Source organism: Ostrea edulis, chromosome 4 (assembly GCF_947568905.1).
Source record: "Ostrea edulis chromosome 4, xbOstEdul1.1, whole genome shotgun sequence".
NCBI lineage: Eukaryota > Metazoa > Mollusca > Bivalvia > Ostreida > Ostreidae > Ostrea > Ostrea edulis.
The window spans coordinates 73,991,669-74,018,015 of record NC_079167.1 but is presented as its reverse complement, the minus strand read 5'-3'; the positions used below and the strand labels follow the sequence as shown (position 1 = coordinate 74,018,015).

Sequence of the window (26,347 nt, the reverse complement as noted above, 5' to 3'; positions counted from 1 at the left end):
TCTTTAAATATATATAAAAGATCCAGCAAATTTGAAACTTCACTTCTGTAGATGGAGAGATGATGATTGTTAATTAACCAGCTGTATTTAATGAATTTCACTTATTTAGATTTTCTAAAGCTCGAGCGGTAAAAGTACCATACCAACATGAGAGTTGCAATGAACTGGGAAGCCTCCTTTTCGTTCATGACGCACACCATGTTGGCGAGGGCGGTGACGTTGGTGGACGGCGAGAACATGAACATTTCCTTCCAGGCCGTGGCATTACAGGTCAAGTTGTAGAGGTCCCACAGACTCATGTCCTTCATAAACAGGTCAGAAATCTGAAAAATTGTGTATTTCATCTATCTTAATCTCCTTTAAAAAAGGCTCTCAAAGGTATATCATTTTCAAGGATTCATCTACTTAAATGTGTTGGCTTAACTTGAGCTTATTAAAATCAAATGTTTAGAAATCTTCATTTCCTAATTATGCCTTAACTTTACCATGTACTGGCATTCTCTCTCTCTCTCTCTCTTTCACACACACACACACACACACACACATACAAATACATGTATAGGGCTACAGAGCTATACAAGAGAGAAAATGAACAAATAGCAAATGTACACTACCACTGGCAGGTATCAACAGCATAAACTGACTACCTTTACACCATTTGGTTTCATTAGGCCTAGAAGAATTCCCGTGATGTCATCGGGGTCAAGCGTAACCAGACGGTCAATGAATCTGATGGCGGAGGACATCAGTAGATCCCCGGTCTGTAAGAATTCGTTCACCTTCTGCCACGCCTCTGTGTTGTTGAACATCATAGCCAGCTCACCATAGACTTTAAACAGGGCTGTAAAATCATTAGTGTTGTTCTGTGTCGTGTAAGCCTTCATTACGTTGCTGAACGCATTCTCTAAGTTCAGATGGGAGCTGGTGTTGTTCATTAATCCTTCAAGAGATTTGACCATATGCATGACTTCATTAATGATATTCATCCAGTTTGGTTTCTCAGTCGATGTTCCATTCTCCAGAATTTTGACCAAGTTTGTGACTCGGAGAGAATCAATAATCACAGCGATAACATCGGAGTTGTTCAGGTGACACAGTGCTGATGACAAGGGACTGGTACTATTGGTCCACGAAACAAGGTTTTGCCAGAATTCTGCAGAACAGAGCATTTTCAAGGGTTGGTCACTGGTTATCATCTTAACAAGCTCTGATGGGTTTTTGATTGGGGCCATCATCAACTGCTCTGCCATGTCCTCACTAAGGTTCAGGGCCATCATCAACCTCTCCAGGGCAGGGACAAAGTGAACTAAATCCTGTAGGTTTGTGAAATTCCTACCCTCCATCATATCCAGCTCCTGATTTGTCAGGTTGAGAAGCTTTTCCAGAAATAAGCCGTACGTTTTGATTGGTTCCTGATCCAGGAATGGTGACATGGCATTCAGAAAGCTCTTCAACCTTCAAATAATCAGTAAAATATTAATTACTATAGAGCGGTAAGACATGCACTGATAACTGATTCTAATGAAGAACCTCTGAAGACACAAGACTGATAATGAAATTATCTGAAGTATCACATATCAAAACTTTCATTAATAAAGATAGCAGTCAAGGATCCATTACAGAAATGATTCTGGATAAAAATCTACATATGACAGCTATCTTTTGAATACTCAGAAAAAGTTCCAAATATTACGGTTGAGAGTTGCTACTTTGCTATGTGTAAATGGTGTTTCGTAACTTACTGAGTTGTGATGTTGGTCAGTGACCACGAGGACGCTTGTTGCTGCATGATCACATGAAGCCAGTAGGATTCATTTGCCCACTGTGTGGGGTAACCCGTCACAATGGGGGGATTTACGATCCATTCTGACACAGAGCGAGACATCTCTTTATAAAACAGTGTGACCTCAGTCCAGTTTAATGAGGGATGGTAACCGGGCTCCATCTACACAAAAAATTTAAACAATTTTAAACCTTATTGGAATGTGAAGAGATCAGTGAACAGATTTATATTTACTGTGCAGCAGATTGTATCTGTAGGTTAACACCAGCCAGTTTTTACACAAAACACCGAATGTCCAAACATTATAAGAATGGGGTAAAGGATTTTTAAGACCTTTATCTGTATACAAATGTGTATATGACCTGAGGTCCATGTCTGCCTAAACTTGAAATTCCTACCTTAAGTTGCAAGGTGTGCAGATCTATAATATCCTCCCATTCTGTGGCTAGCTGTGTGAGATTGATTGCACAGAGTCGGACCTGGAGGTCAGTTAGGTTCACGCTCACTCCAGAAGGAACCACGAAGATCTGGCGAAACATTTTCCTCGACGGGTCACAGAGGTCCAACAGCGCCTCAGACATATTCTTCTGAACCAGCTGGTTAAACTGTATAACACAAATAAAACAATTTCAATTTGTTTTTTATATATACCATATTTTCATGGATAGATCTATCTTTAAAAAAATCAGTCAAGTTTTGGTATATGGGGATTGAAAAACTTGATATTTCATTCTAAATCAATAATTAAGATTCAACTGAATTATGCAATCAAAATGAAATCAGTAAAACTAAATTTGTTTAATGTAATTAATAGTTACATATCAGGATGGGTATATATATGTTTAAATACATGAAACTATAGTATTCAAGGCAACACCAATTTTGTCATTAACATATTTTCCCATTTTAAAATTAAGATTTATTGTAATTTGTCTGATAATTTTGCTTTGAGAGAGCACCTGTGGTGTGTTGGCAGACTGCATGAGTACTTCAATAGAGCCTGGCTGCTGCACCAGTTCCCACATTTTCTTGGTGTTGTCAGCTCCTTTTAGCAGCTCCATAATATCCAGCACCGAATCTGTGACATCAAAACAAATCATGCAGTCAGCATGTCCCTTATTTCATACTTTATTTTCAAAACGAAAAACCATATTGTTGACTGCCGCAAACTACCTTCTTCAAGAAAGAAAAGTTTCGCAAAACAAAGCTGTACAAGATTTGGGCACAGTAAAGTCTCACCGTTTCTCAGGTTGCTGAATCTGGACCAGACTGAATGGATGACCGTGAACGAGACATCGAGGATCTGCATCATCTGCTGATCCCCGTCCACTCCCGACAACAGGCTCTCCAGACTAAGAACTCCTCCACTTATCCAACTGTCAAACACAGCATACAACAATTGGAAAAGAATTTTAAGAAATTGAAACAAATACATTAACCACTTTTAGAAGTATGTGTATACATTTCATATATTTAATACTACTTTCTTCTTTAGAACTCCTGTTCTCAAACAAGAGTTCAGCAAAGCTGGGAATCCCCCGCAATGTAGGCAATCAGTAAATGTATTTTTTCCCCTGTAAAGTTCCGTAGTGACCTCGACCTTTGGACCCAAAAATCAAATAGGGTCCTTTCTCTCTTGATAACAAAGCTACATGTGAAATGTTAAATCAATCGAGCAAAAAATGTGGCCTTTAGAGTGTCCGCAAGCTCATATACACATAAACGGTCCAGTTACTACATCCCCTCTTACAATGAATTGCGAGAGGATAAAAATTCATTAAACTTAATTCAGAACTTTTTAACAGGCCTGATGCACCAACAGGAAAGGAGAGAGTCTGGATGTACTAAAAAATATTTTTTATCATCAGTAAAACCTATGTTTAAATTGTCATTAGAAGAAACGATATATATACACCACCAAAATCAAAATGGAGCGTACTAGTAACTGTGGAATCATTTTAATTTGTGGGGGCCAATGTTCATGGGTAAGCAAAATTTTGCTGGTTCGTGGGGACGTAATTTCGCGGGTATTAGCAATATGATCTCACTAGAAGATATACCTCAACTTGGTTTTAAATAATGTTTGAGGACACGTAAATTCGTGAATAAGAGTGACCCATGAAATCCACGAACATCAATCCCCCACAAACAGTGATGATTCCACAGTATATGGGCTTGATTTTTGAGAAAAGAAAAAAAACTAAAGATTCTAACAGATGACACTCATTCCCGACCATCAATGCATATATTTGAATAATAATTCTAACATTTCTGGAATCAAGGCCTGATAACTCTAATTGAAAATAAGAGGTTTGAAATTTATCAGAACTAACTGGTTAATTTTCAGTACACAATCTCCAAATCTGTGACACTGGGGCCCAATTTAATACTGTAAGAGTATTGTTCTTAAAACTTATTCAAAAACTTTTCCGAGATGCTCGACAATAGTCTCCTTTCCCCTACTCACTTTGTGATCATCTGGGGATCTGTCAGGGACTTGGCAAACATGGAGGATGCATTGGCCCAAACTTCCAGCTTCATGAACTTTGGAAGATTATCCACGTCCGAGGAATTCAGCATCTTGACAATGTCTTCTATCTTTTGTATGATGTCTTCTAACCCCGTACTAACATTCAGAGAAGACACAGCCGTTCTGTTGGACACCTGGTCAATATTGTGCAAAAATATGGGAAATTAAAAAAAAAAAAAAAAATGTCAAGCATTTGCAGATGAAAGTCGTATACCATTAAAATATTTTGTCTATGACTTACCTGAAATCTCCCAACTTCATTCATCATTTCTGTAAAATCTAACATGCACAAGTCACGGAGGAATGTTTTCACACTGAACGTCTGTAATGGATCGTCATACAGAAGTCTGTCTGTCTCGTTACAGAACCCCGCCCAGTCCTTGGATAAAACAGTAACCAGTCCTGGGATCTGAAACACATGTAAATATTGTTTACTCATCTGACAGCAACAGACAGTAATGGAGATTATTAGAATCTAATATTTTTTTCATTTCATTTTGCCTCAGTGACATTTTTTAGCTATACCTTTTCCATGTGGTTGACGAAATTATAGAGCACAGTTTGATAGAATTGAGGCATCTGGTCTAGGAGATTGAATAATAGCTCCATCTGTGGGTAACCTTTGAACTCAGCGATGATGTCCTTCATTGCATCTATAAAACACTCATACACTCAACTCATTTAACTACTCAACTCAACTGCAGCGTAAAGTTCTACACTGTATAAATGTTAAATTCAGAAATAGCACTACTATCAGATTTCCAGGATCTGAGTATTCAATGACAAGTATCGTTCCATAGCCATCAAAATGAGTATACTGATAGGTCATTGAAATTGTGTCATATTTTCAGGCAAAATCAAAATTTAGTTGCAAGCCTAATTTTTAAGTCACATACTTAATGGCACTTTCATGAGTCACCACCATCAGAGTCTTGCTTAAAATATGCTCTGTATATTTCATATCATGAATCAATAACATAATGAATTTATATTGAAACTTAAAAAGGGCACCAATACAGAAGTACAGCTGAACTTTGGTATCTCAAACATCAATATCTCGAACACCATGGATATGTCGAAGTGGGTTGGAAGTTCCAACTGCATTTTCTTTATGTATTTCAAGCTCAGTATCTGAAACCCTCGGATATCCTGAATTTTTCTCTCTCGGCACAATCAAGTTCGAGATAATGAGTTTGACTGTACATGTATCACCACCATATGCATACACACAGTGGCAGATCTCTCCTGTTATAGAAAAATCTCCGATTTGACTTACCAGGACTTCCTGTAAGAATCTTGTCTTTGAGTTCTATCAGGAACCAGTCAGTGATTTGTATGATGGTCTGGAACTCGGTAACATTTTTCAGTGACATTGTCAGAGCATCAATCATTGGCCTCTGGTAGGCAGCGGTCATCAAATTCCTACAGAAAGAAATACACACAACAAAACATCAATCACTGGCCTCTGGTAGGCAGCGGTCATCAAATTCCTACAGAAAGAAATACACAACAAAACATCAATCACTGGCCTCTGGTAGGTTGAATGTATACTGGTACATTAAGCAAGACTTTTAGTTGCTTACACTGCAAATGTTAATCTTTAAATTATTGCTAAATTTACAAATATGTTATTTCTTTTCATCAGGGCTTTGTAATATTTTCATTCTATTATCTTTCCAACAGCACAATAAGCAGGAAACAATATGCTTTGAAGAATAATTTCACGAAAGATGCAGCAATTATAAAGCTAAAAATTGCAGTACAACTTGGGTCTGCCTTTACATACTGTAGAATGTCCGTGTTGGTGGTTTTGTCTGTCAGTCTCTGTAGGAAGTCTGTAAACTCTTGTGTGTACAGGGATCCATTTAACCATGCATCATTTCCGGTCAGACTGATGGTCGGGGGGTGGGTAATTAAGTCTGTTATCAGTTTGGAGATTTTCTGTGACTGCTCCATCATCAAACTCGCGTTAATGGCCGGAAAGCCACCAGTCCTCTACAATAGAAAGAAATTTGTATTTGTTCATGTTACATTCATAAATTTTGCATATAACCTACAGATAATGTTCCAGTTCAAAGTAAAAATAAAATTGTTCAATGATGTATCGAGCATGCTGTATTAAGACAGGGTAACCAAGGTTGATTGCATGTTTATTTTATGTCCCGTCGACAATTTTTTGCTCATATTGAGACGTCACCTGCTGTAAGTGAAGTACCACAAATCAAGACCAATAGTTAGTTTTCAGGGCTGTAGCTGTGAGGGTCCTTTAACGTTGTTTTGTCGGCAGAATGATATTATCCGCTATTCCCTTTCATGCATGTGCATTATATTATCATGAAGTTACAAGTTACAAGTACATACTAAATGTATAGCATATCATTCCCGTTACAAAACTACACTCAGTGTGATGTGAAAACAACAATCTGCAGCATTACACTCTAAGCTTACCTGGAGGTCTTCCAATAGTCGTCTAAATCCACGAGCATCAAGAAGCTCGTTTAACAATACCGTAACGTTCATGTTCAGGGTGTCACATGTGTAGCTACGGAGTTTTTCAGCTGCCTGCGCATCAGCTGGGTCCACCACTGAAGACAGCACACCAGATTCTGTACAGAATTTCTCCGCACTGTTTGTAAGCGCTTGTGTCTGTGTAAGTATAGAAAAATAAAACATATATTACAAGGTCTTTGGCACTAATTACTTTCTTCTTATATGTTTAAAGATAAATATTCAAATGTATTGACTTAATCTTCAACCTTGAATGCCATTGAAACCAATATTACTGTGCCAATTCTCTAAAATTTCCATCCTATAAAATCACCATCAGTAAAATTTCCATCCTATAAAATCAACATCAGTAGAATTTACTCACCCTCTGAGGATCATACATGACATCGACCAGTGTCCTGAATAAAACTCCGCTCATTTCTGGTGAATCTGCGATCTGGTTTAACAGGCGACTAAGTTCAGGGGAATTAAAATACGTTGTCAGCGTGATGTCTGTAGAATCTGTAAAGGAAATGCTAAGTGCAACCTAAGGAAAAGTGAGCAAGTTCTCATACCCCACACCCCCACAATGAATGGCAATGTCGTGCATAGAATACAACAAATTACCGTTACATTTTTGAATGACAGCATGTTGGAAATATGTAATTGGCATTACTCTAATATCACATATTTTTTCTTTTTGAATATATATGTGGTCAATACTAAAGCCAGACTTCTATGTTCAAAAGGGGCATAACTCCAAGAAAAAAATCAAATCCGAATTTTCTGTGAATATGCATATCTACACAGTGTGTCCTTATCAACTACGATGTTTCATGAAATTCTGTTCCGCATTTTCAGAGGAGTTGTGATGACAAGAACAGGACTGATGGACAGAAAGGTTAAAAACATTACACCCTCCCCCAACATGCGTGGAGTATAAAAATTCACTTCAGAATGGAGTACAAAGTAAAAATACTAAGAAATCTATAGTGTCTTAATAACGTACCATTAAAAAATTGTAACTGTTTAATGAGGAAGTTTTGAATGGAGTATGTCTGGTACACCATTTGTAGTTCCATGTACATCAGAGCTGAAAATTCTGAGGAGTTCCCTGTCATCCTGTTTATCATATCTAGTATAGCTGGTATCTGATAGCTTAGTTCTGCTAACCTGAAAAATATCAACATAATATGTTTATCAATTATCTAGCATAGCTGGTATCTGATAGCTTAGTTCTGCTAACCTGAAAAATATCAACATAATATGTTTATCAATTATCTAGCATAGCTGGTATCTGATAGCTTAGTTCTGCTAACCTGAAAAATATCAACATAATATGTTTATCAATTATCTAGCATAGCTGGTATCTGATAGCTTAGTTCTGCTAACCTGAAAAATATCAACATAATATGTTTATCAATTATCTAGCATAGCTGGTATCTGATAGCTTAGTTCTGCTAACCTGAAAAATATCAACATAATATGTTTATCATATCTAGCATAGCTGATATCTGATGGCTTAGTTCTGCTAACCTGATAGCTTAAATACTAACGATACCCAGACAAGGACATTTTACTTTTAGAAGTAGCTGCACTGCTGTTAAAAATTTATCCTACTGTGAAGGCCCAGCATTTATAAGAAAATATGAAAACACAACAAACTTCATTAATGAAATTCTTGTGTGAAAATGAACCAAACTTGGTACATACTGCCCATTCTGTAGAATATCCGTGTTGGTGGTTTTGTCTGTCAGTCTCTGTAGGAAGTCTGTAAACTCTTGTGTGTACAGAGATCCATTTAACCAATCATCGTTTCCAGTCAGACTGAAGGTCGGCGGGTGCATGATCATGTCGGATACCAGCTTGGAGATTTTCTGTGATTGTTCCATTATCAGGCTCATATTGATAGACGGAAATTCATCAGTTTTCTGTAAAACACAACAGTCATAATTTTGATAGCATTAATTTTCAATATACTAAACTTGGCAAGACACTATATAGATAATATGAACAATTCTAAAGGGGACAATACCAAACCTTTAGCAAAAGGGATAACTATTTTCACAGAAATAAACAATCACATTTATGTTTGCAACAAATAAAATCATTGTGTGGGAGTTCATTTTGTATGTTCCATTCTCACAAAATTATTATAATTATATTATGCCCACACAAACATTTTTATATTTACAGTAGCTCATAGTAAACAAAAATGTTTTACTTGATCTTTATAAACTTCATTAAAAAAATGGGGGGGGGGGATACACCCACCCACCAAAAAAACCCCCAAAACAATGAGATTTAAATAGATATACTTCATACAAAATTGCTATGAATCTATCTACTGGAATTGTCATTCACCTCGAATGCTTCCATTAGCTGAGAGACACCATGGGCCTGTGAGATTTCCTGTAGCAATGCTGTTACATTCATGTTAATTGTGTCGCAGATGTAGTTCTGTAACTTCTCCGCTAACTGGACATCACTGGCCGATACGTATGGAGTCAGAATCCCTGGGTCAGTACAAAACTTGTCCGCTGTTTTAGTTAGGTTCGTCATCTTTAAAATAAACAAAAAGAAATCTGAACTCTGATTTTGTTTGCAAGAATCATTGCATTTTTAAAAGCCTCCAATATATATACTGTACATGCCATATGGTTCAGAGGTCAATCTAGGACATATTGTTCATAGAAAGCTTCTCACATACATGCCAATATATTTTTCAGAAGTCATTCTGTGACATGAAGGAAGTCTAAGGGACAACACAAACCAATGTTTTGGAAGGAATGACTTCTTCATTTCTCCACATCAACAAATTTTTAGTGCACAATAGTCAGTACCCATACCAAATTTGCAACTTCAGAAATCTACACATCGTGGGGCATTAGGTATTCATGCTCACATCTCACGAAAAACACTATCTATAGAGGAAGAAATGTTCATCTACCAAACATTAAAAAAGATGTTTTACAGATTTCAGCTTTTAGCACACTCATTCCAGACACGGTACACGGTGACTAGGGGACACACCTTGGAGGGATCAAACAGAACGTTGACCATGATCCTGTACAGTACTCCACTCATCGCAGGGGAGTCCGAGAGCTGGTTAAAGAGGCGATCCAATTCCGGGGAATTAAAGTACGCAGAGAGAGTTACATGTGTAGTGTCTACAAAACAAGTGAGTACAATTACATCAATACTAGTCTACATGTACATCGTATGTCTATCTTAACTCTAACACTATAATAGAAAGCATTCTTTAGAACTTTCACCACACACACAAAAATAAAAATATTCTATAAACACAGAGATATCTAAGAATACATTAAATATATTCTATTAGTCACTGAAAATGATCTATAAAGATATTCATTTCATTTCCCACAAAGTGTTGTGCATTTTGATATAAAGACATTTAATTAATGACTATAAACATCAGTAAACCATACCATTGAAGTAATGCAGTTGGTTGATAAGAAACTGGTTAAAGATGTAGTTTTGATAACGATATTGTTGTTCCATGTTCATCAGGGACCAAGACATCGAGGAATTCCCACTCAGTTTGCTGAACATTTCTAAAATGGCTGGTAATTGGTTTGCCAGTTCTCCTAGCCTACATTGAATATCAATAAAATAATGTCATAAACTGCATCTAAGTGTGTGTTGCTCTGATATTCACGGACTCATCCAGAGACTGACGTGGAAAAGAAAACCAAACTTAGAGGATAAGTAAATAACTTTTATAATAAATTAAAATCTCCATTCTTTTTTTTCGTTCTTACTTATTTAAATCCATATGTTGTGTGGCATTCCATAGAGACATGAGGCTGTCAACAGTCATGTTGGTTTTACCGAGTTGTGCATTGTAGAATTTTTCTAAAGCTGATGTCATCTTGGTCGGATCCGACAAAAGATTCCAGACTTCCTCAAACAATCGCTCTGTTTGGTAGTACGTCTCGTTCCAGTTGACATGAATATCGCCCAGAGTTTCAGGGTCCATCTGGAATCAGAATTATTAATAATATTTCTATGCATGTTCAAACAAATTTAAAGAGTATTTTTACATCAAAAGTTTCACTCACACTAGAAATGTGGATGAGCAATTTTAAACAAATACAGTTGAACTTAATTCAGTATCTCGTACAGCGATAGCTCAATCGCATACCACAGGTATGTCGAAGGGAGTTGGATGTCCCCGGAACTACATTTTCTTAAAAAATTTTAACTTCCAATATCTTGAACCCTCAGAGATCTCGAAATTTTTTCTCTGCCCCATTGAATTTGAAATAACGAAGTTTTGATGATAAAATGTATAATTAAATTATATACACATTGGTATAAACTTCTTAAAATTTTGAGTTGGTATTGACAAATTTTTATTTTTTTCATTGTTTATCATATTTAAGTTCAGAATTAAACAAACAACTTACAGTGTCATTAAAAATGGCTGACAAGCCAGTGTTATCCAGCATCTCTCTGTACACCTTAGTCCAGTCGACCTTACATAGGTGCTCCTCGTACGGAAGTAGTGAGGGACTGTCCAGAAGATCGGAGACCTTTACACTGTGACACAACTCTGCTAGGTTTGTAGTTAGCAACTTCTGTAGCAGCTGTTAATCAAAAATTTAAATCGGAGTTATCGAGAAAAAACAGAAGGAAAGACTCATTTACAAAACAGGCAACAATAGATGCCATGAAAACATCATTTTACAAATTTACATCCAAAGCAAACAAAATGTTATTCACTAAGTTACAAAAAGTAGAAAAAAAACCAAGACACTTAGAAAACGACTCCACTGTAAATAGAAAACGGGCTCCACTGAATTTACACATTTTTCACACACACACACAGAGAAATGCTGCTAGTGCGTGTATAAAATGATGAATACATTGTTCTGGTCAAAATTTTTCACTCACCATGCCCGGATGAAGAGGGACCTTCTTCAGTGCCTCAAAAAGTGAAGGAGCGGAGTTGTTTACTGTGTTCAGGAAGTCGGAGAAAGTGGGGGATAAATCCATCAGATACTTGTCAAGATCCATCATGGAATCTGTCAACAAAGCATCAGTATAATGGCAAATGTTTCATCTACTGGGTTTGGATATATAGGAGATTTTGTTTTTACGAAAAATACTTTTGTGACTTTCATGGACCTGCAAAATTGTATATAAATTAACCACAGCAAAAAGTAAGGCAATTTATGGTACGGCGTCTACAATAACAATTGCCGAGGTCATAAATATGAGACAGGACTCTGTGCCAAGTTGTGTGATCAAGTTTATGGAATAAAAACTGCAGTCATACCATCGAGAAATCCCAGAGCCAGTTCAGTAATTCTGCTCCAAGTGTTGACATAGTACTTCACCATTCTCCACTCACTAATATTCACCAACTGCCTGTCTAGTTGTTGAAGAGTTGGAACAAAGCCGGCACCCAAACTATTTATGAATGGCATGTGAAAATTAAAAAAAAGATTAAACAATCAATGCTAGCAAGATGGGTACATTGTCATCCATTCACACCCCCACTTCCATTCCAAAATTTACAAGAACAGTGGTTGGTCCACATACAAACAAATAATACCTCATGAGACTCTGCATATTATTTTTCATGGAAGAAGTTGTGTTCAATTGTGACATGATATTCATTGTTGGCTCCGTCATTTTATTCATTATCACTTCAACTGCTTCACCAACCCGGCTGAAGTTAAACGTCTGTATTGCCTCCATCATGTTAGTCACCGAGTTCTGTTCCATATTTACCATACTGTCAATGTTGTACACCATCTGAGACCAGTCAAAGTCTGTGCTGGGGTCATTCTGTGTGAAATACTTTGGGATCTGTAAATGAAAATGACACAAAGTAAGTACGCACACATACACACCCCAGTAATGTGTATTTTGTATCAAAATGTAACAGCCAGCATTCTGAAGTCAATGTGGAAGTGTCAAAAATAGATATTTCAGAAAACTTTATCAGAAACCCTTTTTCTTTCAGAATGTCCAGTTCTATATACATTGTACTTTTGTCTTGCACAGTAGTCTATTTTATTTATGACATTTTCTTTGATCACTTTGAACAAGGGATTTACTACAGGCATGGTATAAACTGTAGGTATGCTTGATATCAAAATTTGTACATTTTCATTTCATGTTTATATTTATACCAAATGTCACTTATAACATGTAATTTGATCAGTTCGTTTAACTTTATCAACATTCTTTCTATCATATAAACAGAAGTGGTGTTCAGTCAGATGACATCCTAGAAATGACATCACAATACTCTAGCTCCTCAGATTCCATTCTACCGCTCTGTGTCATTAGACCTTAAATCTCATTTCTGGGCATTGAATGCATCTTAAAAGAAAAATTATAAGAAATGAAAGTGATTTCTACTTATTTTATACAATATAACGGAAGTTGGGAGAGTTTATGCAGTTTTTACGTAAGAAGAGGTCCAGAATATGCCGAGTTCCCCCTCAACCCCCAACCCCAACCCCCAACACCCCCCATATGGTTTTAATTTCTAGATCAACCTATTCCACACACCTCTTCATTCATAGAATTCATATCCTCCACCAGAGATACTACTTCTGTCACCATTGCCGTCCAGTTAGTTGTGCATATCGTATTCTCCATGGTAACCACTGGTACGTAACTGGGCATGCCCATCTCTTGGAGCATGTGGTTGTCGCAGAAAGATTCCAACGTAAAGCCTTGACTGGCCAATGTCTGAATCTACAGATCAGCAAAGATTTTTATAATTTTGTAAAACAGGAAACATTCAACAATGGCCAAAATAAATAGACAACGGATTTCTAGCAGCAAAAATTTGATTCTTTTCATGTTTGTTTACCATGGTTGCGTTCTGCAACAATGTCATAGCAGCTTCGGCAATTTCCGGAGAATAATCAACCACGAATCTCATCATAGTCATCACTGTCGAGTTTTTCCCCATCAAGTCTGCAGACAAAATATTGTTGATGAAAAAAATACAGCATTTGATATACATTACAGCATGTTCTTGTAAACAGAAATTACAATTACTTGTTATCAACATTTACCTTCCATTTTTTGATTCTGGTCCAATTGATTCTTCATAATTGCATTCATAGATTTAACGTACGGACTAATAGGTTCCCACATCGGTGATTTTTCCAAGTACTGTCCAGTCATGACTACAGCGACAGGCCAACTGCAAGCAAGAAAGAAGATTTATGTCAGCAGTATATTTGTAAGCATTTGAGCTCGAACTTCAAACTAATGATTGAAACAAGATGTGTTTGTAAAACACTGATGCCCATGTATGACCAAACTCCAAAGTCATGAGGTAAAAATTTTGATATGAAAAGAAAGGTCTTGTCACAAGGAATATACATGTAAAATATAAATGCCCTACCACCATCCATTTAAAAGTTATGGCGAAGGCTAAAGCTTTTGCGGACAGACCAAAACACTTTATGTCCCCAGATTTCCAATTACAAGGGCATTTAAAAAAACATATCAAGACTAAGTGATTACTTACCTTCCCTGAATGAGGTAAGTTTGAGTGTCTTTGAAGAATTCCTGCCATTCGTCAGTCCTCTGGTCGATTACTGGATAACCTATCCTGTTCACCATCGCCTCCCACACACTGCCCTTTCCATACAGCTCCTCGACCCCCATCACCATGACCTTAGCCTTCTGGTAGATGGTGGCTAGTTCCACACGTCTGAAAGTACCGTTTACGAGGTCATCCATCAACAGTTGTATCTACAATAGAGAGAAATAAAGGATGAATTTGTGAAACAGTCTCATCCAGGAAAATATCATCCATAGTAGCAAATGCTTCCAAACGTAGAAAATTAAGTAAAATTTATGATAGGTGATGTCCTACGTGTTAGGGCATTCAGTTTATAATTGAGGGGTTGCTTCAGATTCAGCCACATCAAACCCACAACATATAAATAGGTAGTGCCCGTTCCTTTGCCAAACACAAAAAAACCGGCACGATAAAGAGCATATGGCCTTGAACGGTGTGCAAAGGTCAAATTTTTGGCACGTTCCCTACAATTTTAATATACTTGATTCAAACCTAACTAAACCATTTCAAGTAACAACTGGAGTTAAACAACGATGCCTGTTATCACCTACCTTGTTTTTGATAATAATTGACTGGGTTACAAGACAGGCCTTTGATTCAAAGAGAGGAATACAATGGACAATGGTGAACAACCTTGAGGATCTAGACTTTGCTGACGACCTAGCATTGCTATCCCACCGTATAAAAGACATGAGAGACAAAACCAAGAAACTATATGAAAAGGGGAGAAAGATCGGATTGAAAGTTAACATCATGAAGACCAAAATAATGAAAGTTATGACCAGGAAAGGGGGAACAATATCAGTTGAAGGTGAAGACATTGAGGAAGTAGACCAATTTACATACTTGGGAAGTATTGTAAGCAAAACAGGTGGGACGGAAGAAGACATTAATTCTAGGATAAGCAAAGGAAGACAGACATTTGCCATGCTAAAGCCTGTATAGAAATCCAACGTACTATCTACAAATACAAAAATCAACACAAACGTAAAATCTGTTCTACTCTATGGATCTGAAACCTAGAGACTTACCAAAGGACTCCAACACAAAATCCAGGTGTTTGTCAATAAATGTCTTCGTTATATATGTAGAATATGGTGGCCTCGAACCATTAGCAACAAGAACCTCTATATTCAAACAAAACAAGACCCAGTGAATGAACAAATTAAAAAACGATCTTGGCAGTGGATTGGACATACTTTGAGAAAACCTGTGAACAACATAACAAAACAGGCATTGGACTGGAATCCACAGGGATGCAGGAGACAAGGGAGACCAACACACAGCTGGAGAAGAACAAGGCTGAAAGAACTAGATAACATTGGAACCACCTGGAGAGAAGCCAAACAAATTGCTCAAAAAAGAGTTAGATGGAGGATGACTGTTTCAGCCCTATGTTCCGTAAGGGACGAAGAGGACTAAGTCAAGTAAGTCCTACAATTAATGACGTCCATAACTGGCTGACAGGTTCTCAAAAGGGACATAGACTGCAAACAAGTACAGTTTAAGATTCTGATGTTTTGTTAGTGCAGCAGAATTTGAATAACATTTTGATGATGAAGTTCTGCAAAGGCACATGGCCAGGAATTTGTACCTTGTTTAACGAGTCCTCCCACATGCGCATGCTGGCCTCGAGGTTCTTGGCGATTTTCGGAGTACAGAGACTACTCTCCAGTTTAGTGATGCTGGTGTGGCCACCATTTGTTCCGTCTGTCACACTCTGGCGCACAATCTTCCTACAGATCGCTGGGTAGTTTTCTGTGCTGTTTATGACAACCTGACGATAGACGAAGGCCGGAATGAAAAACCAAATTAATGTAAGATCAAATCGCACTTATCCAGGGTAGGTTTTGTAATGAACAAGGGTAACAGTGAATGAAAGATATAAAGTTTTTTGTAACATAAGTCAGTTTCCTTGGTGATCTGAAGAAGATTACCAGCAAGTTTTCCGGTTCGATGAACGCCATCACTACAGACTTTGTTATATTTGGTCCATATTCAATTAGTTTTGTAAATGCATTCATTATATCTTGGTTGTACACAAAAGTTGAATTCATATTCTGTTCAAGCTCTGAAAGTAAAAAAAAAAAAAAAAAAAAAAATAGCATTAGCATTGTTATGGATTCACATTAATTTCGTCTTTACGTAAACCTATGAGGAATATATAATAAATGTTTTTCATTGGTCGAGAAGAAATAATTTTCCAAATGTTTTGAAGAAATAAGTACCTCGCATAATGTCCAACACCGTGGACAGAATATCCATGGTGCCATCGATAGAATTCATAACAAACTGGCTGTTGTTTCCAAGGATCATCTCGGTGAAGTTTTGGATCTCATTCATACCACGGAGGATGGTCCTACAAAAAACACCAAAGGTACATGTACAGTAGAATTTAAGGAATAACTATCTTCACATTTGTTATTTGCGACCATTAATGCCGATTTAACGGTCGCAGACTGAGTTTTACTAGAGACACATTAGCGGAACCAGTAAGAACGAATGTTTGCGAACTCTACACTATCGGTTGGAAATAACACATGAGAAGATAGCTATTCACAATCTAATGTAATTTTGCTTGATAATAATGCCTTTTTTCGTTGATTATTTTAACATTACAAAATATTCGCAATTGATGTTAGGTTTTTGCATTCTACTTCGACGTACATGTAACACTGCCTCAAACCTCAGTGCATTAATCAATCAAAAATGCAGACAAAAAACAGTTGCATTTTAAAAAATGCAATTCAAACATGTATATCTATTTCCCTCATTTACAAGAACTTAAATTGTCATGAAAGATGAATAAATAAAAATGTATATTATTTTTCTTCTGAAAACATACGTTTCATTGAGCCCTGTGAAATTGGCGCTGAACAAAGCCGATATGACATTCACAGCGTTGTCAATGGATACGTCAGGAACAGCAGACAGCCAGTCCAAACTCATATTTCTGGACTCCAGCATTTCCATCACTTTCTGCTGCTCGCCAACCAAGTCTGTCATATTAAAATGTGTCTCTGGAAAAGAAATATAGTAAAATAAAGTTTGATTGGAGAATCCAAAGTCGCCTTTCAGAAAATGATAGCGCCACTATTGAATGGGCGTCTACGTACTTCCACTTGCAATGTTGGAGACTTCCAGAACTACATTAACTATCTCCTTGGTGATGTTCCAGCCCACATTGTTGGGATCCACACGGTAGATGATTGGATCCAAAAATTTCACCATATCTGTCATCCTATATATGTAAAAGTAAAGCCATATAAAAATCTTATTGATACTAAGCAACCTAAAATGATTTGGGCAATCCATAATTTTGCAGAAGATATCTCTGTGTAAGCAAATATTCTGATGCATTACAACACATTTTCTCCCTCCGACTCATTTTAGTATTAATTAGTTTACCAGGAGAGATCAGTGAGCCCAAGCTTGATGACGGAATCCACCAGGCCGGGGATTTTGTGCATTAGACTGGGGAGGTCCTTGAGGTCCGGGAGGTCTCGGATAACGCTCATGAAGTTGGAGGTTCCATACAATAGGTCCGTCATAGTAGCTATGTCTTCTAGTGCGTCCGTCAGAGTGTAATCCATAGTCAGAGCCGTTAGTGTTTTAGACTGGAACATAAAAAAAAAAAAAAAAAATGATGTGTTCAATAGCAAGAATAAAGGCTTATAATAAACGACCTTCCACGCTAGAACATACATCCAAGGTGGAAAAAGCGCACATTCTGTGCCTATCCATTGATACATGAAAAAAGTTTAGTGGTTAAGACAACATTTAATTTTCATTTGTGATATTCTTGCTCCTTATTATCATATCAATGTGTAAACATTGTTTTTGAATCGCTAAATCTATAACACAGGCAGTTAAACTGTAAAGATGATTGATCATCTGTCACGCATGCGTTAGTTAACGCTTTATTTCCGGTCAGTTGTACTCACCACACGTAAAATGGCGGCCACGTCAATTTGGTTCTGGACTACATGAGTGATTTCCGGTATCTTGCTTTCTGGGATGGAACATAGTGTCATCGACACTGACGTCACATTGGCGTTGAGTCGAAACATCATGTATTCCATTAATCTGTCCCGATCACAAACAATGCGGCGGAAGTCTATGGAACCGATGTTATGAAGGACCTAGTATGTAGAAATAAACGAAAACTGTCAAGAGAGTTGATAAAGAACAAAGACGGATTTAGATCAGGGTTGCAACCCCCCTCCGTTGAACATTTCTAACTTAGTATGGTATATATTTGCCATTTTGGACTCTTCACCATACCCCCATCCCTTGTGGGCCAAAAAGGAGGCACAAATTTATGTTCCACCCCTTGAACATTTTCTGTTTACGCCCCTGAAGAATGTGTGTTTAATGCATTTTAATGTCATTGACACCATATGGCATATGATAGTCAGTTTATGCTGTGAATTCTGTGTACTTGCCAGTGGTAGTGTAAATAATTATGCATTATCGATAAGGAATTATTTTACCGAAACATTCTCATTTCCCCATGCGCACTTTCTAACACAACTACAAACAGATCGGGCGCATTAATGTTTTGAAGTAGGCGCGACTTCAATTATTTTGTTAAAGAAATGTGGTAATGACTTCATAAGAAATAAACCCATACTCTCTGAACGGTTAATAAAAACTACGGTTACATACAATTCGATATACATTTATCCCCTGGATTATTTGAGCATGATGGGATGTTTCCTGGCTCAATACATATCTTTATAGTTTAGTGATACTGAGAAACACACGTGTCGCAGTACTTATTCTAGTTTTTGTGTAAAATTAATTGAACAATCGTGGATTGTTCTGACTATAAGTATATAAAAAAGCGAATGCTATATGTGTAAAGTTATTTTCATGAGAAAAATGCATTTTTGTGAAGTGGAACCAAGTGTCTATTGAAGGAAAAGGGCGGACGATCACTGAATATTTGATAGATCTACATAAGTGCCTGGCGCGGGAAAACTTAACACCATATGACGTCCTTATCGCACGTGGAGTACATGCTACATCACACTTGTTGGACTTTTTATATAATGCACTTATGTATGATTAGGAAATAAATATAACATTTTACTGACTGTGTGTGTGTGTGGTGGGGGGGGGGGGGGGTGGGGGGGGGGGGGGGACTTGCAGACGATTGTTACATGTACCTCCGGTACGTTGAGTTCAGCGCCGAGTAGCGCATCAGCTACGCTATCAGACATTACGTGAAGTTCATTGACCAAAGTATGCTTCATTTTGTCAGGATCTCTGAAAAATCTCTTCACTACAAAACTTGTGTCATCTGAAATTAAAAGAAAAATCACTTGAACATATAATATGATCAATATCTTCTCTCATTTATTCACTTTTCATAAGGAAATTATTGATTTATTTCACATTGTTTTAACGTCCCAGTCGACAATTTTTCACTCATATGGAGACATCACCATTGCCGGTGAAGGGCTGCAAAATATGCTTACTGCCTTTGAGCAGCGAAGGACCTTTAATGTGTCGCACCTGCTGTGACACGGGACCTCGGTTTTTGCGGTCTCATCCGAAGGGCCGATGCCCATTCAGTCGCCTCTTGCACGACAAGCAAGGGGTACTGGGGATCTATTCTAACCCGGATCCCCACGGGACATAAAGAATATTTTACAGAAAAGAACACCCTCGACTGTGTATCCGTGAATATGCCAGAGAGTTATCCCAATTTTGTTATTTCGAAAAATTCATTTTATACATGTCAATATGTATATCAACATCATTGTTATCATCATCGTCAATACCATCACTAGGTACATGTATTGTAAGCACTTGTATACATTAACGGGAAGTATATCGGATATGTAAAGAGTGGCCCTTGAAACATCGCGCATTTTCCGTACTGAATCTTATTAAATCTTACTCATTAAGTTGTTTAATGAGCCATTCTTGGAAATGTCGTTGATGACATTGGCCAGCTTGACCCCCGTCTTCACCGATTTCAGGGCCTCTAGGGTCGGCTTGTCCGAGAAATGGGGACTCAGATCCCGCACAGCTGCAGCAAAACTGTAAAGGATTCAACACAAAGTTTTATAGTCATTTTTAGTACATATCAAAATTATCATCATTATAGAAGATGTCGAACATTGCTTTACTGTGGACATTTGGTAGGAAATTTTTTCGAGGTCAATGTCTAGTCGGTTACATTTTAAAAAATCCAGATTGTTAAATTAAATGTAATGCTTTGAACCAATTACACAATGAAAATATAAAAACTTCATGGAATTAAAAAAATGTGTTCGTGAGTAAAAATTGTTTGATCAACACAAGTACAATGAAAAGAATTGACTCGCGGTCATACAAATGGTTGTCACAAGTGCTAACCCAACTGTAGAATGGATTTCGAAATATGATCTACTGTCTTATGTGTACAAGGTATTTCTAAATTCTTGTAATATGATATATAGAATCGCATCTAGATGAATCCTTATACTAATATTAGCCAATTCCCAATTTTATGACGATATTCTTGCAAAATCGTCGAAAACTACAGGGGCAGGGTGGATACGTTTATAATAGTACTTGTCCTCGTGACTGATTTAAGTTGTTGGTTCCCCTTCACATTTCTTCTCATTAAGAAAAGCAGTTACGCCTACAACAATAAAGTGTCGATCTTTTTTCAATTTAGTGAATGGAATGGAATGCAATTCCATGAGCCAATCAATATATTTTGCGATTCCGAATTCCATTAAAATACATTTTCCGAACATATTCAACGATAATGTGGTGAGGGTATGTTGGTTGTTTTTGGGACGTTCGGGGTACGATATCGAGAAACCCACTCTCAGTTCAGTTATCCAAGTAAACTGTATGCAAGTACTTCAAAAAGTAAGTACGGCGATCGTCAATATGACAATTATCACAATAATAGCTGATCAGTAAAATGCATGCCTATGAAAGGTCAACACACTGTCAATAATTCTACCTTGTACACATAGGTGTTGGTCATCATTCACTGTAATTAACCACTAGGGATAAATGCTATCATTCACAGATATCGGTGGATAAATAGAAATATTATAAGTTGGTGAGGAAAACCCTGGGCATACCCACAGATAATTCGTAATTAGGCTACATTTCAAACGGTTTTAATTAAATTAAATCAATTAAAGCTTTCATGGTCTCTGCAGATATTTCTCAATAATGCAAGACTTGTTCATCAAAAAGTAGAACTATTTAAATTTTCCAGAGAAATGTATGTATTCATCTCACAATTTTACAGTGTAAGCGTTTCGTGTTCATTTCAGTGATGTGGTGTTTCCACATACATACAAAACCAACATGTATAATATTCTTGATATGCACTGACTTATGGATAGTAAATTTCAGTTAGTCAGCATGCATGCATATAAGAATTAATTCATACCTAAATCCTCGTAGCATGCTTATATTCAATACTTTATTTTTTGTAAATTAACAGAAATTGTATATAGAAGTACATGTAATATATCTGTGTAACGGCGGTTGACGTGCTAGTTGTTAATAGCGCATACATGTACACATATGTACCAAATTACATCATTCTAACTATTCCTTTTTATTGTAATCATTTAAGATTAATTTTCAATTATTGCATGCCAAATTACTGAAAATCACAAGAGGAGCGAAAACATTTTGAAGAGTTCATGATGGACTTTTTTTCTTTTAAGATATTGTGATGATATACTCCTGTTGGTTTAAAACCGAAAAGTTAATGAAGATCTTTACCTAAATATAATGTCTCAGGAAAAATATCTAATTCGTTTTATGCTGCGTTCGTTTCAACTGCGATACCCCTGTTATATCAATTCTATATTTTTCTTTCATGAAAACTTATTCTAACGTAACTTATATCATATCGATGTTCTGACGTTGCGTTTTTGACGTAATTACCAAAATTGACACCAAGCGTGCGCGACGTCACTCCATATATGATGTTCATAAGATATGCTGCTTCAGCACTGGATTTGAGACTTGTTCATCTTCATTACGTCATGATGACTTACCTATTCATATTGTTTTGTTTCATTTCTAAGCTGCTCCGCACTTCGCACGGGTTTTGTAGATTGCACACTGTGGATTGCAGGAAAGGCACGAGACCGGCACTGGGCATGGCGTGCTCATTGTACGAACCTACGAAAACAGCCAAATGTTTTGATTGAATACTGTAAACCAATTTCTATTCGAGTGCGAGGTTCGCGAATCTAGTCTCACAACCGATGATATAAATTTACCCATTTGTAATTATAGAAGTAAGGAGTCACGTGACCCAATCTAATTAAAATTAGATGTTAGATGCGCTCGCATACTCGCATTCATAACATTATGTATGCGAGTACGCGAGCGGATCTAACATCTAATTTTAATTATATTGCACGTGACCTAGTTCCACGTGGGTTCAAATGCATCATGGACGCTGATTTTCAGCATGAAAATGTGAAGATAACGAACAGTAATAAAAATCATAAATTCTTTAAAGATATCAAAATTGAGATTTGGACAAACACGGAGCCCTGGACACACCAGAGGTGGAATCTGGTGTCTAACATTATTAAACATACCCGTACATTTCATTTCTTACTCTTCATTCGCTAATTTAGATAAGCTAGACTTGATACGTCATAGATATGGAACTAGAGTACTCGGTATTACAATAGAAATCAGCATTACATGTGTACATGATAATTGCGTAGATTATATAAGTATTGTTGTAGTATTGCGTTACCGGTTACTTGTATGATTTAACTTCGTAGACATCGGTTAAAATATTTAGCAAAATTGTTTATGATGGTAACCAGAAACAGAAGCATAACATCTAGCAAAGCTGCCTTAATTCTAGATATCGCTTATCTTAATTCTAGATATCGCTTATCTTAATTCTAGATATCGCTTGTCTTAATTCTAGATATCGCGTATCTCGTATCAGCCCGATGTTATATCTAGGAGTCCTAGAATCGTTTAATCCTTCTCTTAAAGATAGTACATGAATGGATTTTAAAGTGCTTTTTTTTTTTTAAACTGGTTAAATTTGTGTTGGATTTCCCATTGAGATTACTCCCCAGCGGCAATAGAAGATATGGGAAATATAGATAATCTGTATGGTAGATAATTTTGTGTTTATCTCTAATCGCATATTGGCAAAGATTACACATTCGCAAACATTTCGAAATTTACAACATAACGCTGAACGACTCCAAACAGGCGTTCGATGATTCGCCGAAGTCACACGATACAACGGTAATGTTCAGCATACGATATGATGCCGAACAGTATTCGATATATCGCTAAACAGAATGCTATATAATAGCGAACAAGCATGCGATATAACACTAAACAGTATGAGATATAACACTTAAAAGCAAACGATATAACACCGAACAAGCATGTGATATGACACTGCCGTAAACAAAATGCGATTTAACACAGAAAAGGCATGTGATATAATACTAAACAGATTGCGAAATAACACTGAACAAGCATGCGATATAACACTAAACTGAATGCGATGTAACACTGAACAAGTATGCGATACAACACTAAACTAAATACGATACAACGCCGAACAAGCATGCGATATAACACCGAACAAGCATGTGATATAACACTAAACATAATGTGATATAACACAGAACAAGCATGTGATATAACATAAAACAAGCATGTGATATAACACAGAACAAGCATGTGATATAACACAGAACAAGTATGTGATATAACATAGAACAAGTATGTGATATAACACAGAACAAGCATGTGATATAACATAGAACAAGCATGTGATATAACACTAAACATAATGTGATATAACATAGAACAAGCATGTGATATAACACAGAACAAGCATGTGATATAACACAGAACAAGCATGTGATATAACATAGAACAAGCATGTGATATAACACAGAACAAGCATGTGATATAACACAGAACAAGCATGTGATATAACACAGAACAAGCATGTGATATAACACTAAACATAATGTGATATAACACAGAACAAGCATGTGATATAACATAGAACAAGCGTGTGATATAACATAGAACAAGCATGTGATATAACACTAAACAGAATGTGATATAACACAGAACAAGCATGTGATATAACATAGAACAAGCATGTGATATAACACTAAACATAATGTGATATAACACAGAACAAGCATGTGATATAACATAGAACAAGCATGTGATATAACACAGAACAAGCATGTGATATAACACTAAACAGAATGTGATATAACATAGAACAAGCATGTGATATAACACAGAACAAGCATGTGATATAACATAGAACAAGCATGTGATATAACACAGAACAAGCATGTGATATAACATAGAACAAGCATGTGATATAACACAGAACAAGCATGTGATATAACACAGAACAAGCATGTGATATAACATAGAACAAGCATGTGATATAACACAGAACAAGCATGTGATATAACACAGAACAAGCATGTGATATAACATAGAACAAGCATGTGATATAACACTAAACATAATGTGATATAACACAGAACAAGCATGTGATATAACATAGAACAAGCATGTGATATAACACTAAACAGATGTTTCTATGTATAAATTAATCATTATATTGACTATGCAATTTAATACATGTAATGTAACGTGTAACTGCGTTTGTCTAAATCTATAATTTCCTGTGAAAAAGAATTGGAAAAATATCTAATGTAGTAAATATTTAATAGACACGGTAAAACAATTATCTAGCTTCGGATGTTTTCACCGACAAGAGAAAAGTGTCCTGACTGAAAGAAAGAAAAACCCCAACAAAAGAGTGAGGATGGTTTTCAATGCTCCTCTCTACATTTGTACGGGAAGAGTGACATACTTACATGTGGATTTTTTTTCGGGCGGTGTGCCTTGACGAATAATTATGACAACCAAAAATATGAAAACTGGCCATACTACTTCTAACAACAGCACATGCTGAAATATATAAAAGAAATCACGTTACTTTTTCCAACATTAATAATGTTCGATAAAACAGATGACAATTGCGATGTTCAAAACAAAAAAGTCCAGAAATTTCAAAAAAACTTTTTATGCCATCATTGATTCAAAGAAAAACGTGTCCTTGTTGAACTATACGAGTAAAACATTTGAAAGAATATATTTTAGACATGTTTACAACCGCTGACACTCACATAATCTTTATTTTATACATATGAATATCTAAGCAGGTTTTTTTTTTGTATTGAGAGAGAGGGCTATCTGAGGTTTTTGAACCTGTGCCTAATCTTTTTGATGACTCGTCAATAAGATATGTTCAATTCAATTCAAACAACTTGAGATTTTCCTGATGCAGGTATATTATGTATATTTAAGAAATAAATTTCATTTATGAGCGCTTCATAAAAAGTATACAGTCGTGAAGCATTGCAGCTCATACAATTGTAGCCTTATGTATCTTCAAAAATGAAATTTATTCTTTAGATTTACATTCTGTCGGAGTTGCCGTTAAATTAGATGACTATACTTATTGTATTTCATACTTGTATTGTTCACAGCTTATTCATGAAGAAATGGCTATCATTACAATTTGTAAGGATACCAAAGGCGAAAACACTGGGATTGTAGATATCAAATATTGACATGCATGTTTGTATCATTTCTTAATTTCCAAAACTAACGAATTGAAAAGTGAATTATACATGTATTATTTCATGTAAAAGAAATCATCAAACGGTTTAGTTTACCAAACTTTTGATATTTACATGCAGTTCACATTGCTAACAACCAGGCTTTATAAAGAGATGTTTTGCTATTCAAAAATAAGTTGGAATGCGAGTCGGGTGTCTTTTCATATATATATATGTAATTTAGCAAGGTTTTTGATAAAGTCACTGAGCCTAAGAAACTAATAAGATATTATGTGTTTATCCGTCCTCCATATTTAATCACATGAGTCTTT

The 26,347-nt window shown here is 36.4% G+C and overlaps 1 protein-coding gene across 2 annotated transcripts in view; it reads right to left on the bottom strand.

The window, feature by feature from the left end:
• The window catches only part of LOC125668687 (uncharacterized), a 95,137-nt gene that overhangs the window by 42,801 nt on the left and 25,989 nt on the right, over positions 1-26,347 (bottom strand). For both annotated transcript variants that reach the window (XM_056163749.1, XM_056163750.1), the window contains 38 exons: positions 25,269-25,362; positions 22,416-22,542; positions 20,294-20,436; positions 19,557-19,690; positions 18,330-18,527; positions 17,794-18,002; positions 17,502-17,626; positions 17,231-17,405; positions 16,614-16,744; positions 16,323-16,456; positions 15,980-16,162; positions 14,329-14,555; positions 13,868-13,998; positions 13,660-13,766; positions 13,353-13,541; positions 12,385-12,641; positions 12,106-12,239; positions 11,721-11,851; positions 11,234-11,413; positions 10,586-10,803; positions 10,253-10,416; positions 9,834-9,970; positions 9,165-9,362; positions 8,514-8,731; positions 7,810-7,973; positions 7,186-7,322; positions 6,762-6,959; positions 6,100-6,308; positions 5,590-5,735; positions 4,839-4,966; positions 4,555-4,722; positions 4,251-4,447; positions 3,023-3,159; positions 2,743-2,861; positions 2,182-2,388; positions 1,743-1,945; positions 648-1,455; positions 144-323 (listed from right to left, as the gene is read on the bottom strand). In XM_056163749.1, the coding sequence (XP_056019724.1) occupies positions 144-323; positions 648-1,455; positions 1,743-1,945; positions 2,182-2,388; positions 2,743-2,861; positions 3,023-3,159; positions 4,251-4,447; positions 4,555-4,722; positions 4,839-4,966; positions 5,590-5,735; positions 6,100-6,308; positions 6,762-6,959; positions 7,186-7,322; positions 7,810-7,973; positions 8,514-8,731; positions 9,165-9,362; positions 9,834-9,970; positions 10,253-10,416; positions 10,586-10,803; positions 11,234-11,413; positions 11,721-11,851; positions 12,106-12,239; positions 12,385-12,641; positions 13,353-13,541; positions 13,660-13,766; positions 13,868-13,998; positions 14,329-14,555; positions 15,980-16,162; positions 16,323-16,456; positions 16,614-16,744; positions 17,231-17,405; positions 17,502-17,626; positions 17,794-18,002; positions 18,330-18,527; positions 19,557-19,690; positions 20,294-20,436; positions 22,416-22,542; positions 25,269-25,362 (6,945 nt within the window). The remainder of the gene's footprint in view (positions 1-143; positions 324-647; positions 1,456-1,742; positions 1,946-2,181; positions 2,389-2,742; positions 2,862-3,022; positions 3,160-4,250; positions 4,448-4,554; positions 4,723-4,838; positions 4,967-5,589; positions 5,736-6,099; positions 6,309-6,761; positions 6,960-7,185; positions 7,323-7,809; positions 7,974-8,513; positions 8,732-9,164; positions 9,363-9,833; positions 9,971-10,252; positions 10,417-10,585; positions 10,804-11,233; positions 11,414-11,720; positions 11,852-12,105; positions 12,240-12,384; positions 12,642-13,352; positions 13,542-13,659; positions 13,767-13,867; positions 13,999-14,328; positions 14,556-15,979; positions 16,163-16,322; positions 16,457-16,613; positions 16,745-17,230; positions 17,406-17,501; positions 17,627-17,793; positions 18,003-18,329; positions 18,528-19,556; positions 19,691-20,293; positions 20,437-22,415; positions 22,543-25,268; positions 25,363-26,347) is intronic.